Source organism: Centruroides sculpturatus, unplaced genomic scaffold, assembly GCF_000671375.1.
Source record: "Centruroides sculpturatus isolate CEXI.00-Female unplaced genomic scaffold, Cexi_2.0 scaffold190, whole genome shotgun sequence".
Lineage (NCBI taxonomy): Eukaryota > Metazoa > Arthropoda > Arachnida > Scorpiones > Buthidae > Centruroides > Centruroides sculpturatus.
The window spans coordinates 480,726-499,948 of NW_019384543.1; the positions used below are offsets into that span (position 1 = coordinate 480,726).

Sequence of the window (19,223 nt, forward strand, 5' to 3'; positions counted from 1 at the left end):
AAGGGTGGCCGAGTTTGTGAAAATGCCGGGTTATCGGGAATGGGGTTAAAAAAAATAAGTACGAGTGTTTCCTCAGAAAATACTGTACTGTACTTGTATGTATTGTTTACTTGAGAATACAACAGAGAATAAACTGCCCAAATACCCTTAAACAAAGGAAAAGTACGTCCTTTATGAAGGCATAGAGCCTTTACTACATGAAAATGAAAATTAATAAATACACTGTGTACAGTAATTTACCTGATAAGACAGACCTCAGAAAAATACTTTATGAGACATAAAGCTGTCTATAATGAAAATTAATTAACTAAGGATTTTTTTGCCCTGCCAGGGTGTGGCCGAGTTATCCGGAGTGCCGGGTTATTGAGTGCCGAGTTTTCGAAACTCTACTGTATCAATAATATCGTTTTCGGTACATGAGTATTAAAAATTAAAAAATAGACCAATATTATTTTTAGTTAAAAAAAAAGTAGTTTGACGATAGAAATTAAATTAATTTACTTATATATAAATCACATACGTAGAATTTACCAAAATTAATCTTTTTAAGAAACTATTGTTGTTATAAAATCATAAAATAGATAAAATAGATTTCATTTATAAAGTAGAAAAACGCATTTTAATTTCAACTTTACATGTAAAAATTACGAAGATTTGCTCAATATTCCGGAGTTTTCTTATTTATAATCAATTTTTATTTTTATTTAATTAAGTAAGAATCGTAATTAATAAAATATTAGCGTGTAATTAAAGCTACGAGCCTCTGATCGGTAATGTTTTTACCATAAGTTCATAGTAAGATGTTTCGTTTTCGACTATGAGTGACGTCAAATAAGCAACCAATAAGAAGCGTTTCTTCTCTATGAGGCAACCTTATAATCTAAGACCTTGATCATAGACAACATATGCACTACAGTGGATGCAGCTTGGCAAGGGATACCCCAGACAACCATTAATCACCTCATTGATAGTATCCCTTTCCATATAGCAGCCTGCATAGCTGCCCATGGGGACCACTTTCGTTACTGAATAAACAGATATGTGTTGCATAGCTTTGTTTGTTCTTTTAAGCATTTGCATATGTCTCTTACTTCTACTGGTCCTGCAATGTACATATGGCTATATGTATTCCTTTGCGGTGTTGTAATTACACTTTTGAATAGTGTATAATTAATAAACGTAAAAGAAAATGGATTGTAATGACTTCTAGACAAAGCAAGAGTGTAGGACCCCAAATCATAGAACTGCAATTTTCAGTAAACATTTTAAAGAGGATTACTATATTAGCACAAAAAAAAATTGCCAAATGTAATTCCCTCAGTTTTTGAAGTGTTTCTAAAAAACAAATACTTCTGAAGAGTAGGAAATCTGCTAAAAGACAGCATACTGGAGAAAGTTTAGAAGAATCTCAAAAAAGAAGGAAAAATGACATTAATGAAACATGCCATATCATTGGCTAGTTCATCCAGCTGTATTAAAACTACTTTATGAAGCAACGTGCCCATCGCTTACATATGATAGTACTGATTTAATTATATATTTTTGAATACGTTTTTCGAGATTGTATAGGTCCACCCCATGATTACAATGCATTTACATACACCTGAAATATCTATGTCCAATTAAAGGTTGCTGAGAATGAGTTTATTGAAGCAAAGAGACGGTATACACAAAAATTTTGGGAACAGGAAGACTCAAAAAACACAGAAATGAGTTGTGTAACTTTCCCGGCTGTTATGAGATTTTATTAAGAATATGGCGGTAGCCTACCGCTCTGAGGGATCCGAAATAAAATCTAGACGGATAGAAAAACCCCGAGAATTTTTCGGGGTGTCAGGCCTCTCCATCACTATTTGGCGGACCTATTGTGAGCCTGTTGAATCCATAATGGGCTTGCCGAAAGGGGCCCTCAAAGTGCGCACAAGACGAAAAGAGTTTTAGAAGATTATTTTTGAATATAATTATGAAACAGTCCAAGAGTGGGATATTTTTCAGTTTAAAAATCAGGACAGCATATTAAAAATTGGGATTGACTCGCTTAATTTGGGACATCTGGTCACTTTATTCTTTGGTGGTTACAGATGAAAAAATTCGATCGATCAATATGATTGAATTATCAATGTGACCAAATAATCAAACGAAGACGTTAAAAATAAAAGTACAAGCAGAATATTAAAAGAAAAAATATTTTTATAAATTATTTCTCTAATTTTTGTCTTAAAAATTAATCTTTTATCGAAAAATGTTTAATTAATTTGATTTTTTAAGAAATAATTTTTACAATTTTTTTAAAAATTTATCATTTATTTTTATCAGAAATTATAAAAATTTAAAATAATTTCAGATTTATTTTAACAATTTTGTAATTATACGAAAATAAAATGAGGGAGAAAGCCAAATAAAAAAAGTTTAAAGATATGTGGGACATGTGCTATCTGCAATATGGCGTCATCCTGATAGGAAAAAATTAACTTGTGTAGTCGAGAATATTCTCGTGTTTTTAAATTAATAACCTGATAAAGAAACACTTAAAATGGTATTAATCGTCTTTATTTTTTGCAAATATATTTATATTATTATAGTTATTCTAAATATGATAATTGAAAGGCTAATTAGTTTGTGATTTAAAAAAAAATTAGTACAATTATAGAACTTTAGTTAAATGTAAAATTGTAACGTGAAAATTCCACAGAAATATCTCATAAATTACTTCAATTGTTAAATGAGCAAAAGTTTTTTTTAGATTAAAATAGAATATTTCATAAACTATAATTGCTTTTAATGCAGTTTATTAGTTTATAAATAGTTAGTATTTTGTACAATATTTTATTACTTATTATCAAAAATTAATTGTTTTATTGTATGATCAAATTTATTGATATGAACTTCCACAGTTTATAATTGCCATTAACAGAATTTTTAATGTTTTTAACATATACAAAATCTATCACATACACTATATACTGTATCACACACAATCTATATGGATGTATGTGACACAGTATATATATATATACACACACACACACATGTATTAAGGTTGGCAACCATCCTCTATTTGGGAAGAGAATTCTCCTTTGGATTGTATTGTCCTCCTGTTCTCCTTTTGAGTATAGTTTTAATTTAATTTTACTTTATTATATCTGAAATATTACCATCAGGTCACATTCCAATATATTATTTTCTTAAAGACAAAACTATTACTGTAGATTAGTACTTGCTAGAGTAACAAAGAGAAAGGCATTACTATTTATTGAGCAAATAAAATTTGGGAACTGAATTAGGCTGGTGGTGCAACAGTTAATAATTCTAACATTGAGTTTAAAACTTTGTTTATTGTCTATTTAATGTTTTATAAATTAGTTAGTCAACAAATATTTATAACAAACTATATTATTCGATATTATATGTCAGTACAGTGGTACCTCAGGTTACGAACGCCCTAGCATACGAAATTTTCAGGATACAACATGAAATTCGAACATATTTTTGCTCCACGATACGAACAAAAACTCACCATATGACGTTACATTAGTTCGCATTTTTCATTTGTTTTTCTTACTACAGTTATTTTTTTAATGTATTACTTGGCTTTAATTTGAGTATGTTTTTCGCGTTGAAACGAATTATTTGGTTTTACATGTAATCGTATGGGAAAAGATGATCCACCTTACGACATTTTTATGATATGATCTCAGTTTCGGAACGGATTAATTTTGTATCCTGAGGTACCACTGTATATGCAAATTATTTGATTTAAATAATGGATTATGTTAAAGTTTCTTTTACTGTGACTCTAATAATTATACAAAATTAAGTATTAATAGAAATCAATATTAGAACATAAGATATAATTATAAAAATAAACATCTGCAAAAACCCAATCATGTAATTTCTAATTAATATTTGTAGCATTATTTCTGCCTGATTAATTTGGTTGTTGGTTGGATGTTTATTAATGTATCGGGTTCTTGTGGATATTTATATATATATATATCATGCTGGGTGTCTGAGCACTGTGTTGGAGTAGGCCGGTGGGCACTAAATATATCCCCGGGTGGTACTGTAGGTAACCATTGGATGATTATATCTAAAGTTTAAATGTGTCTGGAAGGGAGGAATTGCTCAGAGGTTCGCTGGTGTAACTGGTTGGTGCACCTCATTGTAAGTGGAAGTTGTGGGTTTGACTCCTGCTCCGTGCCAATTCTTTCCTTCCAGATTATTCTAAATTAAAATTTAAATTATAGTTACTACTATTGTTAAGAGATGGCACCTAACATTTACCTCTAGTTGTTCTAATCGTGTAATTTCTAATTAATATTTATAGATTATTTCTGCCTGATTAATTTGGCTGTTGATTGGATGTTTATAGTTATAAAATATAATAGAATTCATATCTGTAAAATCTTTACTGAATAAGTATATGTTATATGTATTAAATTATTTTAAAACTTTATTTTTGTACAAATATAAAAATTTGTATCTTTTTTTCTGTATATGCATTTTATATATTAAATTGCATTATATTGTTATCTAGTCTAGAAATTATATTTATAGACTAGATAACAATATAATGCAACTTAATTTAATATATAAAATGCATATCTGCAGTCTGAAAAAAATCACTAAATTTCTGAATATTTGTTTTTGTTTTTGTTTTATGTAGAGTATTGAAAAATGTCTATTCATTTTGCACTGACTTATGAATTGTGAATAAATTTTAGAATTGTTAAAAACTTTCTTAAACCCAGGCACTCAATTTGTTTAAGAATCATAGTGATTCAAATATTTTAAATGTTTTTATTGGGAAACCAAAGAGTAATTTTATACTTCTTATTTGAATGCCAGTTTATTTTATTTTTTAATTATTTTTTTAAGATTGTGAAGCTATGCATATTTTAAGTTTTTTTTTTTTTTAGAAAACACACTATAATTTTGTCTTTACTTTTATTAAATTTATTTCTCAAATTCATTAAGTTAATACAGTAAAACCTCACTTGCATGGCATCTTCAGGGTATACAATTTCTCTAAAGATAAGTGAGGTGGTCACCTAGGTGAAATTAGTACAAAATTGACATAGACAGCTATAATGAGAGGAAAGTATTGAATCCTTCTAAAAGTTTAATACAGATTATGAAATTAAACAAATAATAATAAATTTACATAATACTGCAAAACCTTTACAATATACAGTAATTCACACTTATATGGATAATGTATTAGCACTGAATAATAGATTATGAAAATACACGGTACCTGTATAGTGAATGCAAACTGCAATAAAGTTCATTCAACTACTATATAATATAGTACTAAATGGAATTGTTTAGAACCTATAGACAAAATCAATATGTTTATGAAATGATACTAAAGGTTTTATTTAAATATTATATTTTACAAAATATAATCAGATTTTGTATGAAATTATTGAACAAATATGACTGTCTTTTTACTAAATTCTATTAATAAATTTAGTTTGTCAAGTGTAAATATAGATTTATTTCATTGAACATCATCTATCTGTCAGGGATCTCAGTAAATTATTTCAGAACAATAACAACAAAACTCAATTCTATTTAATTAAAATACTTTAAGCAATATGCTATGTTTAAGAATTTGGGGATTTCCTGTTCTGTTGGTCATATAACAAGTCACTTTAAGACGCTCCTGTCATAGCTAATTAAGTGCATTTGAAATAGCCACTAATATGGAGTTTAATTTACAGTATATTAAAACTTATGCAGTTTTATAGGAAAATTTTGAGGGTGGCCATATAACTGAGGTGGTCACAAAGTGAGGTTTTACTATACTTATGAAAATAGACCTTCATTAGAAGTCTGGTTATGGTTAATTCTTTTATTAACCATGTGGAAGCAAATACAAACATGAGAATAGAAGTTTAATAGTAAAATTTAGTAGAATATATGTACAAATTAGAGAGATATATTTAATAATTTTTAATAATTAAAATATGGTTTGATGTGTTTTTATANTAATGAGAGGAAAGTATTGAATCCTTCTAAAAGTTTAATACAGATTATGAAATTAAACAAATAATAATAAATTTACATAATACTGCAAAACCTTTACAATATACAGTAATTCACACTTATATGGATAATGTATTAGCACTGAATAATAGATTATGAAAATACACGGTACCTGTATAGTGAATGCAAACTGCAATAAAGTTCATTCAACTACTATATAATATAGTACTAAATGGAATTGTTTAGAACCTATAGACAAAATCAATATGTTTATGAAATGATACTAAAGGTTTTATTTAAATATTATATTTTATAAAATATAATCAGATTTTGTATGAAATTATTGAACAAATATGACTGTCTTTTTACTAAATTCTATTAATAAATTTAGTTTGTCAAGTGTAAATATAGATTTATTTCATTGAACATCATCTATCTGTCAGGGATCTCAGTAAATTATTTCAGAACAATAACAACAAAACTCAATTCTATTTAATTAAAATACTTTAAGCAATATGCTATGTTTAAGAATTTGGGGATTTCCTGTTCTGTTGGTCATATAACAAGTCACTTTAAGACGCTCCTGTCATAGCTAATTAAGTGCATTTGAAATAGCCACTAATATGGAGTTTAATTTACAGTATATTAAAACTTATGCAGTTTTATAGGAAAATTTTGAGGGTGGCCATATAACTGAGGTGGTCACAAAGTGAGGTTTTACTATACTTATGAAAATAGACCTTCATTAGAAGTCTGGTTATGGTTAATTCTTTTATTAACCATGTGGAAGCAAATACAAACATGAGAATAGAAGTTTAATAGTAAAATTTAGTAGAATATATGTACAAATTAGAGAGATATATTTAATAATTTTTAATAATTAAAATATGGTTTGATGTGTTTTTATAAAATGAATTATTTATTACTGCAAATTTTGAAAAATGTTTATAACAATTTATTGTTTTATTGAAGTTTTATTTGCTGAAGCTAATTTCCATGTAATTCAAAATATTTAATAAATATTTTGACTTCAAAAGCAAGATTAAACTTATTTTAATAGTTATTAAATTTGTCTTTTCAGTTAGTGTTTACATATGGAATCAGATCTTCTAAAAAATAGTGAAAATCTAATACCAATTATTTTTAGTATTTTTCCTTCATCAATTTTGAATGAATCTTTAAATTTACATGTTTATATATTAAGAATTCTATGTAGGATACATTGTAGAAGAAATATTTATTGCCGAATACAAATTGCATTTATATGTTGTTTAAATTTGTTTCGTTGTTTAAAGAATTATTGAAGTATAGATTGTTTCATATATCTTTGCCAAACAGTGCACATTACTTAGTTGGAGCTCCATAAGTTTTATAAAGTTCAAGAATATTTTTTTAGTAACACACAGTGACTTTGTTATATATTTGACATAATCTGTTCCATTCACTAAGTAAATGAACTTGTTCTTGCTACTCTGAATTTTTACAACTTGGTCAAGATGTGTGAAATGAGCTGTACAAAGAACAAGTGATTATTTATTGAGAGATTGTCACAATGCCAAGCTTCAATTTTTAATTATGTTTTTAATTTATTTAATTTAAAATATATTTTCTCCATCACAAATTAATAGTATCTTGTCCCTGTACATAATATTTTTTCTTTAAAATACAGTCGTGCCAATCTATTAACTGCTTTCAGGGGAAATTTTTGAATTGAAATAACATGACTTCTGGTGCAAACCGTAAGTTGATGTACAGTCAATTGGGACCTGTGCTCCTAAGGTTTCCATATCTGGTCTTGGATTTTATCTATTTAATTCCATTCTAGGGATTAAGGAAAGATGGACAGATGGGTGACAGTGGGAATTTTATAGGTCTACAATTTTTCCAAATTGCAGCCCAATTACTTAGTAGCACCTATAAATAGTTTTAGGTGAGAAAAGCCCATCAAAATTCTTCTTTATTCATAAATTTTAACATTAATTGAAGATAAGGATTAATTGGAGATATATGATAGGATACAAGAAAATATATTTTTAAAGTTATTTTTAATAATATAATTTGTACTTTCTTATTACTTATCTTTTATTTCATTATAATTTTTAAGGTTGTCTTATTTTAAAAGTAAAAAACGTTGAAATATTAAAATTGGAGGAATTTTATTTATAATTGCTGTTAGAAATGTATTAATAATAATTTACCTATAAATTAATTTGAATAGTTCTTCAGCTGATTTTTCTGTTTTTAAATGCATGATGATAAAATTTTTTGAATTACTATAATAATTAAAATTTTATGCTTTTTTAACAATAATAAATTGGAAAAACTAAAATATATTAATTAAAAATATTTAAGTACAAACTATGTGATGAGAAAATACTATAAATGAAGTTTCATTGTAGACATTTTGCATTAGAAAGTAGAAAAGATATAATTATTGCATTTTGTTATATCTATCAACATAAATTTTAAAGTAATATACTTAAACATTTTTAAATAGACGAGGAAAAATTTCGATATTAATTTTTTAAATTTTAATAGAATGTTGATTTTTAAAATTAAACAAAATGTCATTATTTGTAATATTTGTTGTTCAAAATAAAATAATTTGTTTGCATGAAATTGTATTAAACCATTTTTTTTTTTTATTTCAAAATTACAAATCTTTTCACATACTTTTTGCTATTTTTACAAAATGAAATACAATAGCACAAAATTTCAACATTCTTATTGCAGTATTTTCTTTTGGATATTGCATTCCTTCTGATTGTAATTTTATTTGATAGAAAAATTTTTCTTATTTGAAACAATATAGCAATTATGAATAGGACATAATCACTGTGCAACAATCATTATGATACTAGAAATTAAAGATTTTTAATTGTAAGCAATATTTAAAGCAAATTTCAATCTTTAGAATAAATACATATTTATAACAAATATTATATAAACAATTTCATTCTCAGAGAGCTAAAAAGAAAACATTATGAAATCTTTTAATTAGGGTATGAAAGTTTTAAAATTTGTAATATTGTAAAAGTTTAATTTATAATATGAATTTAGTGATTTAGGAATACAAAAAGGCACAAAATAACAAGACTGTCTGAAAGTTGAGCACTACCAATACAAAAGTATATTAGATTTAATGATGATAAAGTAATCTAATATTAATTTGGTATCACTGATCAAATGAATTTTTATAAAAAATTGTAAAAATACAAAATATTAAAGATTTATACAAATAGATGTATTCTTGTAGTCTTCCTTATCATCCTTTTCACATTCACAAGAATATGATGATAAAATAAATTATTATATATTTATTATTTGTTAGAATAAATACTTGTTATTTATATGTATTTCATATTTAATTTTATATAATAATGCTCATTTGTTTTTATATTATAAATATTTTTGTTTTAGGCTTTATTTGGAGTACAATTAGTAGTTACAATGGTTATGGCAAGTGTTCTACAAAAGCTATCTTCTCATTTTTCTGTTGCTCGTTGGATGTTGTGTAATAGGTAATATGTTGTTTAATTAAATTATGACATTATATTTTTGTAATTTTAAAAGATGATTATAATTTATTATGAATATTTTTATTTATATAAAATTTACTTTTAAAAGTACATCTTGTTTTTATATATATATACAGGTAGCCCTCGGTTTATGCTGCAGTTCTGTTCCTACAAAAGCCAGCGCAATTCGAATTGGCATAAAATGAATCCATATTTACAGTGAGGTATAGGGTTAGGTTCTACATAAGTGAAAAATAAGCAAATAATTTTGTTTATTAATTAATACAATATAATACAAAATACATATAAATTTAATTTTTAAAACGTATTTTATCATAAAATAAAGTGAAATGTTTTTATTAAAAAATGTTTTAGTTTCGGATCTCATACATTTTTCGGAAAAAAGGATCCATCTTTAATTGTTTACATTTTTGTTTTCTTTCATTGAGAATTTCGGAATATGGTCAAATATGATGCTCCTTTTTACATTTGCAATTCGCTCCCAATCATTGTCTAACTCACAAAGTTCATCCATCAAACTTTCCATAGTTGAAAGGATACGTTAATCCGACATAGAGCTACAGACAAGTGGAGACACTGATTGGTCGACCACTGGTCGCCATAGCACATATATAAAGTCAGATTGAGCAGGAAAATTGAAGGTAGATAAGGAGAGATAGATATTGTGTGACTGACAAGAAGTAGATATTGTCTGGTCAACAAGAAGTAGATTTTTCTCACTAATGATAGTTTGTGATCACTGAAAGTGCTACTGCGTCGTAAGGTGTTTTCCTGAATGAACTGATACAGGATACATTCATTGGTGCTATGGATTCGGACGCCATTCATTGGACTATTAAGTTTAATATCTTGACTCATGGGTACCTAAACGTTTAGTATTTTATTATTAATTTAATGCAAATGTATACATAACCAATAATATTAAACATAAAAAATAAATACAGTAATACCCCGAACTTACATGATAGATGGGACCGAGTGATAACTGCATAAGTCGAATTTGCGTGAGTCGAGGTATAATTTTGCAATTTGTGTAAAATCCAAGTCAGATGTATGTAAGCTAATAAATTTTCTCATTAATCTTATCTCGTCTTTTGATTCGTTCACAGTTACAAGAAAACGCCACATAGAGTCTCTCAAGTCTCCGTAGATATAACAAACACAGAAATAAATAACACAAAATAAATTGTAGCTATGTGTCGATTCCACATGACATGTCTGAACATGTAAGCTGAACAATAGTATGGGGGAGTGAATAATCAAGAGTTGCGTGGCGCCAAACAAAAGATGAATCGACAAGATTTGAAAATCGTGTAACTCCGAGTTCGCGTAAGTCGAGGTATTACTGTATATTCAATAAAAATCTTTGTTTTACCAAATATACAATGTCACGGCTTGGTAAATACATCATCACTGAAATGAAAATCAGTGTAGCTTAGGGAAAATCAGGGAATTACACCGCGAAACGGCAAATTGTGCAGCAGCGTTATTGTGAATTGGTGTAAATTGAGCCGGCGTAAATCAAGGGCTACCTGTATAAGATGCTATCTTAATACTAAAAGCTTAAATTTTTAGTAATTAAATTTAATAATTATAATTTAATACAAGATGGCACCTAACACATTCCCCTAGGGCCAAATTTATTAGTAAGTTATAATTATTATTGCCAAATTATAGCCCGAGGATATACGGCAGTTGGAGGGATTTGTTGCTGTATATTGGGTTTGTTGTGGATGTTTATAGCTATTCTTATTACAGTATTTCCTTTTGGATATTGCATTCATTGTCTTTATTGGCTATTATTAGTAAATTTATTTAATTTCAATAAAAATTTTTGTATTAAAAAATTACAAATGTATTTTAATAGGTTAGTTCGCTATTTGCATCCTTCAGATGAAGAATTAAAAATGTTAGCAGGAATTCAACCTGTTTCAAATAAAGGAAAAGGAAAAAAAAATAAAGATAGGTAAGTTTTTAAAATTCTTGTTAGAATGATGATTAATTCTTATTAAAAAAATATGCATATTTGTTTCTCTATCTTAATTAATTTTTGTAATTACTAATAAGGTATGTTTCTTAGTTAATATTCTAATTTAATAACTAAATAGTTAATAAATTTAATTGATTTTTTTTTATCAGATAAGCTATATTTAATTTGAGTGATTAATTAAATCATCAAGATATATTTACTTTTAGGAGATAAATTTAAAAATATATAAAATGTCACTTCACTATATAAAACTAGACCTATATTTTTCCAAAACTTCTGAATGCAATAACTTTTTAGAGAGAGACAAATTTAAGATGAAACTATTTCTTAACAGTAAATTAATAGGACTAAATATTTATTCAATAAAGATTTTGCTAATGACTAATTTTAATATTAAAAAATAAAGTTTCTTGAAAATCTGAATTGTAAGTAAATATAATTTTAACCAATACTTACTCATTTACAATGTTTGTGTTTTAATGAAAGTAAGGATAATTCAAAATAGATGTATTTCTATAGCTAAACTCAATTATTAAACATTTATTAATAAATAAATAAACAGATGTATTCTTCATCTCTTTGAATATGTATATTCAAAAACATGATTTTCTGAATTTATACTTTTTCTGAAAATTGAACATGAAAAGGAGATTTTTGGGATATTAGTGAAATGAATTCATATTGATTGAGAAAAGAAGTTAATTATATGGCAGAAACATTTGAAACATTTTGATAGTTTGTATTAACATCTCTTAATATATTGTCTAATTATTTATGAAACTTTCAAATATTGTATGGTTAATATATCACAAAAGTAATGCATAATTTTTTATAACATTTTAATAACAAGTTACATTAAAAAATTAAATTAGCCATTTGAAAGTACATAGTCTAAGGCAGTGGTATTCAATCTATGTGACCCAAGGTAATTTTCCGTGACCCCATTTTGGGTTGCGGAAAATTAAAATGCTTGAATACCATTGGTCTAAGGCAGGGGTCGGCAACCTGTGGCTCGCGAGCCACATGCGGCTCTTTGGATGTGAAGCTGCGGCTCTTTAGTTCCATACGCAAATATTATTTATTTTATCAAAACGAAACATTTAAAAAACGTTCTGAATCGATCAACGAGGATTAGGCACTGATTCTATATCTCAGCCACTTGTACTCACTTTTCACCGCACCCCTCCCCCGTGACATGCGTCGTCACTGTTGTCAGTCCGTTGGAAGCTCTCGAATGATGCCGTCGTCGGATGTTTCTATTATCTAATTTGTTGTGAAAAACACTACTTATATATGAATAAATAGATTAGTTTTTTTTTAATCAAAAAACTTTATAGTAGAGCGTCGTTTATCCGAAAGCTGATTATCCGAAACTTCCGTTATCCGAAAGCATTCCAGTCGGCAAATTTAAATTTTCGCTAGTGCTGTGGCGCTGCAATCTTCGGCTATTTCTCAGGCTACTCAAATATTTTACGTTTTTGATACTAAATTAACATCTGAAGTATAATTTTTTATTGTTTTTATATTTTTCAATAAATTTATTTTGTTTGTACAAAATAAAAAAATAATTTTTAACAATACAATAGTCTTCGCTAGGCTTAACATTGACGAAAATTCAACGCGAAGTGACACGCAATGGAGAGAAATTTCAACATGGGATAAATTAATATATTTTTTCGTACATGATTCGTTATCCGAAAAATAAGTTATCCGAGCCATCCCAGTCCCCAATTGATTCGGATAAACGATGCTCTACTGTATTTATGCGAGTACTATTTATTGTTGGCAAGAAAAAATTTGTGGCTCTTTAAAAACTTTGAAATTTTGTAAATTGTAATTTTGGCTCTTCTGACTCAAAAGGTTGCTGACCCCTGGTCTAAGGTATTTTTTTTACATAGTTTCTATTCTTTTCTAAACATTTCTCTGTGGGAGACAAGGACAATAATTCTATTCTGAAAAACTTTTCCAATTAATGATTTGAAAATGTCCATGACTGCATCATCATTTGAGAAGTGTAAAATACGATTTGCACTGGACACAAAGGGCACAAAAATGAAGAGAATAAATGATGTGAGTGAAGTGAATTTTGTTCACACTGCAAGTGGTGGTAAACATGGTTGCAAGTTGTAGTTTTGCACTGCAGTTATCACATTCTTTTTGTTTACTATGTTGTGTAAACTGATTGAAATTAAATTATACAGGATGCATAGGAAAGTCCCTTTAACCGGAAAATTCTTGCGAACAGAGAGAACTACATCTGTGCAAGTGAGGTAACGGTATAATAAAGCAACTATGCCCGGCCCAATGCAAACAACAGCAGCGCCCCTAGTGGCGAAATTTGGAAGTTAGGCAGTGCAAATCGAAAATGAAAACAGATACAGCAAACTTTCCAATTAGAAAGTTTTAGAGCATCAATTGCTTAGTACGAAACGACATGTGGTTCACACGGATAAGATAAATTGTCACCTGTATACCCAAAAATGTTTGAAAGCAATGCATGCCATTTTGTGTAAACGTTTGAAAGGAATAGCCATAGGTATGAAGAAATACGCACAATTTATTGCATAAAATACATACTTACGTCAATACAGTTTGATAACATCACACAAAAAACAATGGAAAGGCAAACTGTCACACAGTGATAACAAGTTAATTAATGTTGAGTATGTTTGAAAAGTTCGCTATTGATCACGATACACGCCATTGTTATCAAACTGTATTGACATAAGTACGTATTTTATGCAATAAATTGTGCATATTTCTTCATACCTATGGCTATTCCTTTCAAACATTTACACAAAATGGCGTGCATCGCTTTTGGACACTTTTGTGTATACAGGTAACAATTTATTTTATCCGTGTGAATGACATGTCGTTTCGTACTAAGTAATTGATGCTCTAAAACTTTCTAATTGGAAAGTTTGCTGTATCTGTTTTCGTTTTCGATTTGCACTACCTATCTTCCATATTTTGCCACTAGGGGCGCTGCTGTCGTTTGCATTGGGTCAGGCGCAGTTGCTTTACTATACCATTACCTCACTTGCATAGCTGTAGCTCTCTCTGTTTGCAAGAATTTTCCGGTTAAAGGGACTTTCCTATGCACCCTGTATACTAGTATTATTTTCAATACTGAATTTTTCTCCTGCTGTGAGTTGAGAACTCTAGTCAAGAGTACGCAACAGTAGGTGTGTTGGCTTGCTTTTTGCCAATGCACCTAGCTGTTGTGTACTCCTATTAGCTGACATGAAAATTTTAAACTCACTTTGTGGAGTTACATATGCTCATGCTTCTTTGTTAGCTTTCTTCACTTAAATTTCATTCTCTTTGTGTCCTGTGTAAATTGCACTTAAGCCACCAAGATGTTTCTTAAGAGGTCCAAAAAGGCAAAAATCAGAGGGTGTGAAGTCTACAGTATGTGCAGAATGGTCTATTAATTCCCATCCATACTTTTTTTACAGTCTGAAGTATGATCCACAGTATGGAGAGTTGCATTATCATACAGCAAATGTACTATCTTACCAGGGCTGTGGAGTAGGAGGAGGAGTCGGAGTCGTGGAGTTTTGATGTTTTAGCCGGAGTCGGATGGTAAGGAAAAGTCGGAGTTGGAGTCGGTAGATTTTTATGCGACTCCACAGCCTTGCATCTTACACATACTGTAGACTTAGCATCATCTGATTTTTAAATATTTGGACCTCTTAAGAAACATCTTGATGGCTTATACTTCTCAGATAATGGTGCAGTCATGGACTTTTTTAATTCACCCAGTGGAGAATTTTTTCAGAAGGGAATTTTTTTTGTTCTTGTCTCTCGCTGGGAAAAATGTTTAGAAAAGAATGGCAACTATATAGAAAAATAATTTAGACTGTATCCTTTCAAATGGCTAATTTAATTTTTTAATGCAACTTGTTGTTAAGTTGTTATAAAAGATTTTACTATACCTTACTTTTGGGACGTTTTGTACTGTACATATCTAATAGAAACATAAGTTATAAATGCTAAAAATTAAGGTTAATGTTTATTGTAGTATTTTAACTTATAATAATTGTACAGTAGCTGTTTTAATATTTATTATTAAATGTAAAATATTAAAAACAATGCTATTTCTAAATATAAAATATTCAAAATTATTAAAAAATAGAATAATGAAAAATACAGGTTATACTATTTTCATTACTTAATTACTATATTTGTGCCATTGATTATGAAAGTGGCCTAAGTCAAAAAGGAGAAAATATTAAATTTATTTCAAAAAACTTTAAAGTTTTACAATTACATAAAAAAAACTATTTTGCAAGAATAAATATTGTGAGGTTGGGACCTCACCCTTCAATGGGAGACAAACCGCTGAACTAACATCAATAAATAAGTGACATATTCTTGTAAACAGAACTGGGGGTCAAAGCAATTTAACCCCCTTTGACCCGCCCATTTTTTTAGAATTTTTAATTAAGCATAAAAAAATACTTAAAACTGAAAAAAAAACGAAAGAAATGCGTTAATTTTGAAGAAAAAGCTTCAAAGTCTAAGTTTTTTTGTCTGTCGTTTCTGCGAAATTTAACACCGATGAGTTATTGTTTACACAGCTGGATGACCTTGAACACAGCTGGAGTCGGATTTCCCGGGACATTCTCATAGACATCGCAGGAGGACAAGGGTTTGAAGTAGGGTGACTTCAATCTGGCGGTATATTTTTAAATATTTTTAAAAAATTATAATTTTTATTGAGATTTCCGACCCCCCCTAATTAATTAAACTTCTATATAATAAAATCTATTAATTAAAAAAATTAAAAAACTATCGGAAGTCGTTTTTGACATCAGAAAGCAGCTTTAAATAACTTTACCGAAGGAAAATCGGTGCGCTACAACTTTAGAATGATAAATTAATTTTGATAAAAAACTCCCATTAAAAAAACATTAAGCCTTCATCGAGCCTTATCAAAGGCTCATTAAAATCGCGATAAAATTTTTTCGCGTGCGCAAAAAATTCTGAAAAAATTTGGGGACCTAAAAAACATTCCAAAAATTCAAAAAAAATAATTTTTTCAAAAGTGGCCTTAACGACGTAAGGCTATAAAACTTGCTCGAGTCACACTCGAGCGCGGCTCAGAAGGGGTTAATTGTCACATTTCCGAGATTTAATTGACACATTCCCAGTTGTAGATTGTGAGGGAGAGTAAAGGAGTGACAGCCAATGGAGTTTTTGTGGTCATCTTACAGTCAGTTCAAAGTGGAAAAAGCAAATGCTTCCTTGGAGAGAGGTTGTAGCTGGAACTATACGAACCCAGCTGCATCTTCTCTCAAGACAGGAGAAAACACATTGTCGGTAATTTATGGGACAATTGCTTGTGAAGGAATGTGACCTACCCTGGAGAGTGCAGTCCATATGGGGGTGTTTGAAAACCCCAGTGACCTGAATTGCATCCTTAGCAACAAGCTGAGGACCAATGAAGATATGAGAGAATACCAATTCAGACCAACCAGAAATTGAGATTTTAGGTGAAAAATTATATAAAAGCCTGAAATTTAAAGAACACAGGGTTGTTGACATTGAGACCATCAAAGGTTCACATCCAGATCACAGGCAAGGTTTGCATCAAGATCGCTGGAGTTGTTGGTCAATACAAGATCTATTCCAGAAAACCCAGGGATGAACTTTCCCTATGCTTTGTGTGTGTCAACCTCAATGGGTCTTCACTATATCTTGGTGTAAGCAAAATTTTTGTACTTTATTAAACCACGAGTACTTTGACACCCTGGTATCTATGTGAGTCTCTGTCTCCTGCACCACTATCCCCATATGATCCTAAAACTCTCACATCATCCTGATGTTTGTGGGAAAAGCGAGTATTCTTGTCTTTAATTAAAAGACAGGTCATTGTCAGGTAGTCCCTTTAAGTGCCTTCCTTACAAAATATTTGATTTTTAAGATAAAAAAATATATCTTGACTTTTGAATTTGTAAAAATTAAAAATGTATCTCCAAATAAAAAATGATTTAGCCACTTTCGTAATCATTGACATATTTATAACTAATTTTATTTCTACAATGAAATTATTGTATATTCAAAAAATTCAAATTTGAATTAAGTGAATATTTTAAAAAATTTCTTTAATGAATCTAACAATGCTTGTTTTATTTTTCTTTTAAGACAGTTTGAAGGATCTGAAAAAGATTCAGAATTTCTTGTGCCAAAGAAATTAGATTTGCAACTAGATTCTGTTGTTATAAAACCTGTTGACATGATTCAATTAAGATATTATTCTGAATATCAGTGGCTGGTTGATTTTGCATTATGTGCTGTTATTGTTTATATTATCACAGAATTTTATTATTTTATTCTTCCACCAAAAGAAGAAGTAAATTTAAGTATTCTCTGGTGTATTTTAGTTGTTGGATTTACTTTGTATCCTTTTTATACTTTAAATTTTTATTTTATTTTTATAATATATGAATAAGTTTTAAAAAAAATACTATAATAATAATATTATTGTGTACACACACACACACACACACAATAATAAGGTAGATGGTTTTAATTAAAGTACCTTTATTCAACACTGTTTAACACTGTCTAGAAAGGTATTTTGCAGTCAGAATGTCAAATAAAACTAAATTTGGTATGATGATATCTAGATCACTCAGAAGACATTTCCTTATAAAACAAACTAGCTTACCCATCGTGCATTGCTGCGATCTCAGAAGAAAGGAAATTCAAGCAAACTCATTATGATAAAATTCAATTTACATTTTATCATTTTTATTGAAACTTATTATGATTATTATTATTCATTTTCATCGGGAAAACATTTCAAAGTGTTGTTTCAATTCTATTTATTTATTGGAGTGCTTGTGGATACACAATATTTTTTGTTTTTTCATTTGGTGCGTATACAAATATATCAGAAGGTTTTCTGACGCATGAGCTGGCCACATACAGTTGTCCATGCGAGAAGCACAGATTTTCCAAATTTAGCCCACACAGTTGCAGCGATTGTCAGAAGTGCGATATTCCCCATTTATATATATATATATTTTTTAATTCTTTATAATTTTAATTATTTAATTGCTCCTTCCTCTCTTCCTTGAAATGTTGTGAAATTTCTGATAGTTGGATAATAAACCGTTTTATTGTAATTTGTCTTTTTAAATTATTTTGAGTCGATATTAAAATTTGGAAAAGGGGGAATACATAGATCGGTAAAATAAAATCGGTAAAAAAAAATCGAATTTCATCCTACAACTTCGGTAGTTGTTTCGGGTACAGTTAAGGTTTTAACGAAGTTCAAGCGAATACATAATTAGCAAAAAAATTGAAATAAATTGATTAAACAAAAATTATTACAAATATCGTAAATAACAGTTCACAAATGCATATATAGAAATATTTTTTGCAGGGGGGAAATGGTCTTCACAATTTAAAATCAATCAAACACACAGTGATATGCTCATATAAATGCGCGCCATCTATTGTAGGATAAATGTACTATGCCAGAAACCTTCGCGAGAGTATATTAAACAACTTACCAAAGTTTCATGGCAATTGGATAAACAGTGTGGTAATGCATGAAGGACATACAGACAGACACACACGGACAGAGATACATTCATTTTATATATATATAGATTAGTACCAAAACTCACTACTATGGTGGTTTTGGCACTGCAAGCAATAAATACTTTATTTGTACAAGATGCTTGTGC

General features: G+C 28.9%; 1 protein-coding gene across 1 annotated transcript in view; it reads left to right on the forward strand.

Moving 5' to 3' along the window:
* The first annotated feature begins 2,401 nt into the window (after nucleotides 1-2,401).
* LOC111623429 (transmembrane protein 161B-like) overlaps nucleotides 2,402-19,223 on the forward strand; it is a 32,679-nt gene continuing 15,857 nt past the window's right edge. Inside the window, exons 1-4 of the mRNA XM_023366003.1 lie at nucleotides 2,402-2,536; nucleotides 9,412-9,512; nucleotides 11,398-11,496; nucleotides 17,671-17,925. Coding sequence (XP_023221771.1) covers nucleotides 2,534-2,536; nucleotides 9,412-9,512; nucleotides 11,398-11,496; nucleotides 17,671-17,925 — 458 coding nt within the window. The 5' untranslated portion in view covers nucleotides 2,402-2,533. The remainder of the gene's footprint in view (nucleotides 2,537-9,411; nucleotides 9,513-11,397; nucleotides 11,497-17,670; nucleotides 17,926-19,223) is intronic.